Genomic DNA, 9,668 nt, shown 5'->3' on the forward strand with positions numbered 1-9,668 from the left:
TATTACGGCTCAATTTATTTCTATGACATTGTAACGACAGCTAAAAGCGATCACTACTGAAACTGCTAACACATTAGCATACATTTTGCTACGGAAGTAGGCAGGGCAGCGCTGTCAAAACCGCACGCACTCCGCTCTCTCTGTCAGTCTGTCAGACGATTCCTGGTGAGAGGTGAAAAGCTTCTCTTGTCTGTCTGAAGTCACTATGGCGCGAGTTGAGACATCCTCTAGCAGGCCTTACCACCTGGTCATCTTCGGAGCCTCTGGCTTCACGGGACAGTTTGTGGTGGAGGAAGTAGCTCGTACCGTGTCCGAAGGTCCGAACGGGAACCTGAAGTGGGCCGTGGCAGGCAGGAGCAAGCAGAAGCTGGAAAAAGTTCTGGAGCAAGCCGCTGGAGTCCTCAGTATGTATTTGATCAGTGCCATTACTTGTGCATTTGAAAGCAGAATGATTGTAGAGCTAGAGCGAAGGATGCTTTTCAACGAAATTGTCCAGATCAGGGAAAGGGAGGACATTATAGATGGATAGAGACCAACGAATGCCATATGTGTTTCCCAAGATCAAGGGGCATTGCTTAACTCTTGACTCACAATGATAAAGCAACGTATGATAGGCTTGAGCGACCAGTTGAACATGACTTTGACCCCTAAGTAAAACTGCACAGCGAAGCAAACATGGCAACAAAGAATGAGTGACAGTTTACAATTTGTTGTTACTACCATAACAGCAATAATCAGTATCAAGAGTTGCATTCAAAGAAAGGCTCGGTTTTAAGCAAGTCAGAGGGGGAGATGAGTACAGCATAGCCTTGTTACTGCTGCCTCTCTTATAGAAACTGAATCTCCGATTGATTCTACTTTGCTTCTTAAAAGGCTTCACTGTGTCTGCTGTAACTGGGTGCGATGTCCATGTCTATGCCGATGACACTATTTTGTCCTTTGGTCTGGATGTTGTTTGTTCATTCTTCTGTTAAATCCTTTCAGTGCAGCTTTGCTGAGTTAGGATGCGACCAGTAAGCATCCTAATACACATATTAGCTCTCCTAGTCATGCTAAGGTTTGGTGGCCCTGTCGGTGAGATGTGACGACACTTCTTTCTTTCGTCACCCTTGCTGGGTTTTTAATCCTCCCACATAGCCTTGCTTCTGAGCTTTAATCTGGGCCCTTGTCAAATATGCTCACATTATTGGTTTAAAACAATTTAGCATTGGATTGGCTGTTTTTACTGAACACTGAATATACAGTTTTATTCCCTGCGCTCCTCCCTCAGACCTGCAGTAACGCTGAAGCTCGACTCGTCACACTAATTTTGCCTCCACTAACGAATCTGGTGATTGATTGATTCCTCAGTTGACTTAATAGGCAGGATGAGATCACATATATTTAATAAATTTATTACGTATGGATCTGATTTTCCAGGTTGGCATTTTGCTTGTGCCCAACTCTCTTTACATGGAAAATCAAGCTCATTACTAGATCAAGATCGCGTTGCTATGCCTTTATTATGACTGTAACAAAGTTTCCAGAGGATTAGAGGGTAATCTGCTGTCTCCCCCTCTTCAGGGAGTGTATAACAGCTGATGGAACATATCACCTCACTGTACAATCCCCATCCGTAGCAGCATGCACAACTTGACAAATCTATTAGTCCAGCTGCACATTGAGCGCCGAAGACAGACATTATCTTGTTGAAACAAAAATGTGTCCTTTGCCTCCCACATCAAGCCATTTTAGGGACATATCTGAAATAACTTGTATTGTTTTTGCAAGGTCTTCCTCAAGGTCTTACGAGACCTTTTCCAAGACACTTCATTCAGCCCACTTATTATCTGCTTTCTTGTAACCTGTTTTGTCTCAACCTTCCCTCATTTACAAAGTACTCATTTTCACACTGATGAAGCACACACTGGAGTGTGCCTGTGTTCAAACTTGTGTGCTAATGTAGTCACCTTGTGTGCTTACCTATCCATTGATTGGGATTCCAAACCCTGTGACAACAGCGTCTCACTTTCTAGGTGCCCCACAAAAATACATCAGCTATATGTATGTTACTATGTTTTAGTCTACAGGCCTGCAGATGTGACTGTATTACTGTTTTGTATAACTGTAAGAAAAAAGAGTAATCGTTCTGTGTCGAATAGAGCAACCTCCATCTTTTCTCCTGCATTTCCACTGCAGCATCAGTATTCTGGTTTTCTGATCATTTGATGTACACATTATGCTACTTGTTGCTCACTTCCCGAACTATTCAAATTCATTTAAATTTATTATGGAATAATGGATATTTTTAGTCCTGTGAACAAAAATGTGTCACGATCAGTGTCGGGGAGTAACAATGTCCATAGGATTATGTAATGAAATTGCAAAATGCATGTAACTGTACTCTGTTACAATTACTGAAATCTATTAAGAAATTCAGTAAACTGTCAGAATGTTGAGGATTACAAAAGAATGAAATTTTCACTGTTAAAAAAAAATAAAAATAATAAAAAAAAAAAAAGGGTTCTCTTATGAGATAATATTGTATATGAATAAACTGACAGAATACATTTATTCACCAGACTAATCAGTGTGCGTCAGCCTCAGTCTGTCTTTCCTGCGACCGCAGCACCGTCGACAGAAAAGATCTTCCAGAAATTCAACAGTATTTTCCTTCTGAACTCAGAAACAAGCTCTGACATCACTTCACCGAGTGATGCTTGTTTGTCAGCGGTGTTGTGAAATGCTCAGTGTTAGTTATGAAGAACAGGGCTGCCTTACTGCCTTGTTTGAAACATTTGTTGTAAACCTAATCAAATAAGTTACATGACTAGGAAAAGCAGAAAAAAAGGAAGAAAATGAAATGGCTGCTTTGCTTACATTACGTGTTTAATGTGTCATATTTGACGTTTGAAAAATCCAACTGGTAGCAATTTACTGCAGCGTGTATCACTGATATAAATCAAAGGTTTACATACACAGTTTCTGTTAAACTAACAATATTTGTTGTAATTCATTCACCAACTGTTTCACTTTTTATTCTTTTGTTTTAGCTATTCGAACAATATGATTTCAGTGAATTCTATTAAGCACAATGATTGTGTAGTGGAACTCTGAAATGGTAGCGTCAGCCATAAATATGGATTTTTGAGAATTTGATTTCCAGCATTGTGTGTTTACTTGTAGGTAAGCCTGAGCTGAGGACAGAGGTGGATGTGATTGTTGCTGATGTAGGAGAAGCAGACTCCCTTGCAGCCATGTGCAAACAGGCTGTGATTGTTCTCAACTGCGTCGGGCCTGTAAGTAGACGACTCCACAGAAATGCGTGCGCTTCTATTCGCTTGTCATTGTCACACAGAACTTGCTACATTTTACAGCACAGAGAGATGCCAGTCTTTCATCTACATTGTCTCACAACATTGGCATGTTGGCATCTCTCTTTGGCATTGGTGTCGCTTATCAGCCTATCTCCATCTTTTTCAGTCCCTTCGTCCTCTCAAATACACACACTCACACACACACAGACACACACACACACACAGACCAGCCTTCATTTACACAATGAAAGCTACTGACATCACACAATAAGACGTATTGTGATAAGGTCCGTACTGAGATTTGCTTTACAGCAACAGTTTTGTGCAGGTTTGTGGTTCAAACCAAGTTCTACCCCATTAGTGATGACCACAAACTGAGGTGCAGGGATAAAATCCAAGGGGACACATTTTCTCTAATGAGCATAACTACTGCAGTTCTGTTATTGCTACACTGAGAAAGAACTCGCATGTGTGTCTTAGGTTCAGAGGAATTAGGAGTGTCTGTTTGTAAGAATGTAAGTTGCTCTGCGAGTTTAGTACAACTCGAAGTACAACTTGACTCAAACTTTTGCAGAAAATCCTAAAGGGATTATGTGAAAGGGGTACAAACGGAAAGCCAACTCATGCGAATCAAATGTCTGAATGTGGCTAATATTCAGCCTTCATTAAAGAATTCGGAATCTTAAGGACATTTTCCATTTCAGAAGGAATTTAACAGATTAAAGTTGGTTTTGGTGTCAGTCGGCACTGTCACACGCACATTTGATTGGACCACCAAGCTTGTAACAGTATATGTGGGAGAGGAATCGAGCTGTCAACAGAAGTATGTCTGTTGCCATGACGCTGTGAACTGCGCGACACAACATTAAAGGAGATTGTGACGCTTCTACCTTTTATCTTCTGTAGAAGATCATCGTACATGTACGGTACTATTTCCGTTGGACACGGTCGTTATAGAACCGGGATTTTATCAGAGCAGAGCAACAAACGCGATATGCTATTAGCAAGTTGACACACACTTATAATGTGCTGATTTTCAGTCACAATTTCTGATGCTAGTGTAGTCATCTGAGAGAAGAAGCTGGAATATATGTGAATGACAGCAGCTGTACTGGTAATCCAGTTGCTTTTATATACTATTATAATATATTTACCATAACAAAAAGATGCAGAAAGATTTAACTTAGGAGCGTTTGCAGAGCACCTAGGCGCTTTTGAGACTAGCTGAGCATATACAATCCCAACTGTAATGTAAAGAAGTTTTTATAGGCTTTCCAGTGAGACCTGGCCTCTAGGATCTGAATGGATACAGACAGTACAGATGCTGGTAAGTGATCATGACTGGTTTGCAATTTGATGCGTGATGGAGCAGATGCAGTTGATGTCAGACGCACACAGGGGCACATGGGGAAATTGGCCATTAGCCAAAGTGGCATCAAAGGGATAAAAGTTAAAGAATATCGAAGGATCCGCATTAATTTGTTCATGCATCTCTGTGTTTATAGTACAGATTCTTTGGTGAGCCAGTGGTCAAAGCCTGCGTGGAGAATGGAGCCCACCATATCGACATCTGTGGAGAGCCACAGGTATGTATAGTTTCTACACTGTAATGTGTGTGTGTGTGTGTGCTTGTTTTTCGACATTCATAAGGTCTAGAAGCGAGGATCGGTCGCACTATACTTGTGGGGTACAGCATGTTTTGTTGGGACCAAATGCTAGGCCACAAAGGTTAGGGTAAGACATTCAGCTGTGATGGTTGGTGTATGGGGAGAGGGAATGCATTATGCCAGTGGAGAATCACCACAAACATAAGAAAAACAAGCTTTGAATTAAATTGATAAGTAAAACCTGTGTGCTGACTGTGAACATTGTGTGTGTGTGTGTGTGTGTGTGTGTGTGTTGTCCTGCAGATGTCCTGACATTCATCTTTGAAACTGTTTGTTTGGATTAAATTGGAGACGTGCTGAGTTTCATGCTGTTGCCCGTTAGACAAATTTATCTCAAACTTGGCTGCACGACAGCAGCTGTTCTCTTGCTGTTAGATGCTGGTTTGTGTACATGTCACAAGAACAGCCTGATTTGAAGTTCAAGACTCCTTTTTAGTCTTCTAAAAGGATCCCTAAGACCAACACAAAATATCACAACCTCCTTCAGCACCTTTTTTACAGTTTCAGTTACAGTTTTACTTAAGCTATTCTCTCTATACCACTCCATCCTGCTTTCTTTGTTTTCAGACACACTTCAGTCTTAGTGTGTTTCCTCCAGTCTGCACATGGTTTCTTAGTAGTTCACTTTATTATCTTCATAAAAATCTTATTCTTACTGTTGATACCAAAAATAAAAAACTGCACACAGTTTAAATAATTCTTCAATATTTAACAATTGGGGCCCTAAATGTGTTTTACTCGTGGATTTATACACTTGTATGTGTGACTGTGTCCAGTTTCTGGAGGGCATGCAGCTGAACTACAACAGCCAGGCAGCTGAGAAATGTGTATACATCATTGGGAGCTGCGGCTTTGACTCCATTCCTGCAGACATGGGAGTACTCTACACCAGGGACCAGTTCAAGGGTATGCATATATCAACCTGCTCATATATACACTTTCAGTACGCACACTCAAACACAATAGAATTGAAACTGAGTCTCACTCTGAATCATTTCTTGCTTGTCATGCTTACAGGCTGCTAAAACCTGGTGTATATGTTCTTTCGCAGGTACACTAACTGCTGTGGAGAGCTTCCTGACTGTCAGCTCAGGACCTGATGTATGTCACTATCACATTTCATTACTCATTAAGTGCATAAACTGGAGCAGCTTGTTGTAGATTCCTGATCCCGTGCATTTCTCAGACAAATTGCAGTTAATTCTAATATTCATGTTGACGCATTCATCTTCGTGGCACAAATATGACTCCTTTGTCCTTTCACATAGCTTATGATCTCCATATTTTCTTTGTTTGTGTGCCTGACAGGGTGGATGTATCCATGATGGCACGTGGCAGTCGGCCGTCTACGGTTTTGCTGACGGCCACAAGCTCCAGAGTCTTCGGAGGAAGTTTAATCACAAACCTCTCCCTACTGTCGGCTCAAAGCTGAAACGCAGGTGCGCTGTAATAACTCCACTGTGCAGACGCGGCCACTTATAATTGCTGCTCTCAGTCAAAGGCCATCCAGTTATCAAGCAGTTCCCAGTCTGTGAGAGTGGCGCTACAACCACAGACCTGACAGAGAATCAATGGGGAAGTGAACGACCCATGCACAAAGCAGAGGGTCATTCTAAGAGGTTGTATCTGTACTTGTTTGTTTAGGCATCCGTTCAGTCGGTTAATTTTGTTTATGTAGTGCCAAATTAAAACATTGTCACCTCAGGGCACATTTCAGTGTAAGGTTAATTCCTTACAATGTTTTAGAGAGAAACCCAAAATTCCATTTATGTAAGAAATTAGTGACAACGGGAAGGGAAAAACGAGATGTTGGTCGCCTGCCTTGATGCAAGTGGGCTGAGGGGCCGGCCAAATAACATGAGAACCACACAGGAAAACAACAGACAGCAATAGATGGTTGTTGTGCCAGTAACTGTGGATTAAAAAATTTGAAGTAAATGTGTTCATATCTAAGGAAAAAAACCCCAGATGACTCATTTCCAGTGTCGCTTGTCTCCATCAGTGTTCCTTGTCATCATCTGTGCACTGTAAAGACTACGTGGTTCACAGCAAAAGGCCATTAAAGCCACACTCTGCCGTAGGATTAGCATTTGTTTACATAAGCGGGTATTTTGCCTCGCTGCCACTGATGGGGTGTATGGTGACTGAAAAGAATAATGATATTGACAGTTGCGCTGGCTGTGTGACATTTAGCATGAACCTATAAAAATTGTACCAGCAGAAGAATAACAATAAAAGAAACCATTTAAAATCTTGGCTGTGCAAGAAAGGTGTCAGAAGATGGTACAATGCAGCTTGCTTCATTCTGGGCTGCATGGCTGCAAAGTGGGCTCAGTGCTGAAAGGAACATTTCAGACAATGAAGCAAGATGAGTGGCTCTGCATGATATGTTGAGCTGGAGTTTTGAGTCTCGGCTTCTTTTAACTTGACGTGATCACCGTGGTAACTTTGGCTGAACTCATAACCAGCAATTTGATGTGGATTTGTTGACCCCCGCGGCACCACTTCTTAACTAAAAATCTGCCATTTTGACCAGAACTCGGTCTTAGCTTAAGGATTAGCCTACCTTAAATATCTCAACAACTTGACCAGGCAGTCCTCTGGTGAATCAGAATGGGTCATGTGTGTTTTTATATCTTGTCTCTAACTGTCAGTAAATCCATTCTACAGCCTACTGCTGACATCTGATCTCACACACGCGGAGTATTAATTAGTCCTAAATATCAGAAAATGCACTTAGATTTGGTCTTTGACTTGTGTGATTATCATGTTACTTTGGGGCGGCGTCAAAGCTAAATGCACTTCTTAATGAAATTTTAGGAGCTTTATGTGCAGCTGCCCTGATATAAACAGCAGGTGTGCATTAACTTATCATACTGCACAACTTACAATTATCTAGCAGCATGAACTTTAAAGGATTTTTTTTTTTTTTCATTTTTCACACTTACTGTCCTTATGGATGACGCGTTGGGTGATTTAGTGGTTTTCTTTATTCTTTTTTGTTTGTTTGTTTGTCGTCTAGGGGAACGCTGTTCTTCAGCAATGAGATCCAGCAGTATGCGTTACCCTTCATGGGTTCTGATCCCTCTGTTGTGAAGAGAACGCAGCGCTTCCTGATGGAGGAACATCAAGCCTCACCGGTCAGTGTCGGACTCACTCCCCATGAGAAAAGGCATTCCAGTGATCCTCTGGACGGCATTTTAGTATTGACCAGAGCAATGTGGAAATGGCTTTGAGTTGACAAAATGAATAATTCCACTCCTCCGTATGAGGAAAGGTTTAAATGATTAATTAATTAGCCCAGTAGTCGACCCTGCAGTAAACACAATTCACTTTAATCGTCTTCTTCTTCTCAGATTAAGATATCGGTAACAAGAACGCAGCCCCATATATTACTGCCTTTTATCATCCCATCCAGGTCCAGTATGGAGCATATGCTGGAATCGGAGGTGTGGGGAACATCATCAAGTTGATGTTTGCTGGTATGATGTTCTGGTTCCTTGTCAAGTTCAGTTTTGGACGCAACCTGCTGATTAAGGTAAACGAGTCACATTATTGAACATTTGTCATTATAGTATACACAAATCCTGTGTGAAAAGTTTCAAGTGCTCATTTATGTGTGTTCAGTATCCAGAGTTCTTCTCCTTTGGAATGTTCTCAAAGGCTGGACCAACCAGAAAGCAGGTGAAGTAATGGAAGCCCAAAACAAAAGACTCCTCACGTTTAAAACAACACTTACTTACATTACGATGCTTTCTATTTTGTCCGTTTTTCTATTAGATGGAGGGTTCATCCTTCCAGTTTTCCTTCCACGGAGAGGGCTACTCCGAGGATCAGGAACCCCCTCAGGGCAAACCCAATGCCAAGATCCGGACGCTGGTTCAGGGACCAGGTAGCTGGAAATTGAAAACACCAGTTTTGGTGTCTTACTGTGATTTTCAAAGTTATTAAAGTTCTTTTAATTGTTTGTCTTGATCCTCAGAGAGCGGGTATGTGGCCACACCCATCGTCATGGTGCAGGCCGCTCTAACAATCCTCAACGAACCTGCAGCCTTGCCCAAAAAGTGAGTTCTAATCAAAACAGCAGAAGAAAACATCTTTGACCAACTGTTTTTTTTTTTAACCTTCATTTCAGTTTAATATCAGCTAAGACACAAGTCATAGAACAATGTCCATATTTTTATAGAAATGTCGTCCATTTATATCATTTAATGAAATATCTGAGACATGTCTGTGGAAATAATTTTGGATTTTTGGTTCTTCGTCTTCCAGGGGAGGGGTTTACACTCCTGGAGCTGCTTTTGCAAGAAGCACGCTCATCGACCGTCTCAACAAACATGGCATCCAGTTCTCTGTCATCTAAAGGCGGCCCCCTCCTTCTTGCCATATTCCAGGTTTTTTTTGTTGGCACCTATTAATATGTATAGTAACCGCACGGAAGTTAGGGGAGAGCTTTTCAGCCATGTTGAAGTCCAAAAATAGTTATTCGGTGGTGCTTTCACGTCTTTTCCTTTTTTGACGCAGTCAGAAACTTTCCAGACTCCCCTCGACTTGAATGCACCATCAACATTCTGCTTTTAAAAGCCAAGCACAACTGCGGCAGCGTTTCCTCCTGAAGGAAAGGAAAAGAACTGTTGTGTGGTAATGGGCTTAGCACGGTGCTCCAGTAATATGATTGTTGCTAATGAGCAAAAAATTTTGGACA

The 9,668-nt window shown here is 41.5% G+C and overlaps 1 protein-coding gene across 1 annotated transcript; it reads left to right on the plus strand.

Moving 5' to 3' along the window:
• Window positions 1-9,473, plus strand: LOC140301747 (saccharopine dehydrogenase-like oxidoreductase). Its single transcript, XM_072380350.1, has 12 exons — window positions 1-404; window positions 3,166-3,278; window positions 4,802-4,882; window positions 5,740-5,869; window positions 6,015-6,064; window positions 6,272-6,402; window positions 7,986-8,103; window positions 8,382-8,501; window positions 8,591-8,647; window positions 8,744-8,855; window positions 8,946-9,027; window positions 9,236-9,473. Exons 1-12 carry the CDS (start codon window positions 206-208, stop codon window positions 9,324-9,326), a joined length of 1,284 nt encoding a protein of 427 aa, XP_072236451.1. The 5' UTR covers window positions 1-205; the 3' UTR covers window positions 9,327-9,473.
• Window positions 9,474-9,668: the final 195 nt, after the last annotated feature.

This window comes from Leuresthes tenuis, unplaced genomic scaffold, assembly GCF_036924035.1.
Source record: "Leuresthes tenuis unplaced genomic scaffold, fLeuTen1.0.hap1 SCAF_2, whole genome shotgun sequence".
Lineage (NCBI taxonomy): Eukaryota > Metazoa > Chordata > Actinopteri > Atheriniformes > Atherinopsidae > Leuresthes > Leuresthes tenuis.

Coding starts and splice junctions, on each gene's coding strand:
- LOC140301747 (XM_072380350.1), top strand. CDS start 206: ATGGCGCGAGTTGAGACATCCTCTAGCAGGCCTTACCACCTGGTCATC. Junction 4,883..5,739: donor ACATCTGTGGAGAGCCACAG/GTATGTATAGTT, acceptor GACTGTGTCCAG/TTTCTGGAGGGCATGCAGCT. Junction 8,648..8,743: donor CTGGACCAACCAGAAAGCAG/GTGAAGTAATGG, acceptor TTTTTCTATTAG/ATGGAGGGTTCATCCTTCCA.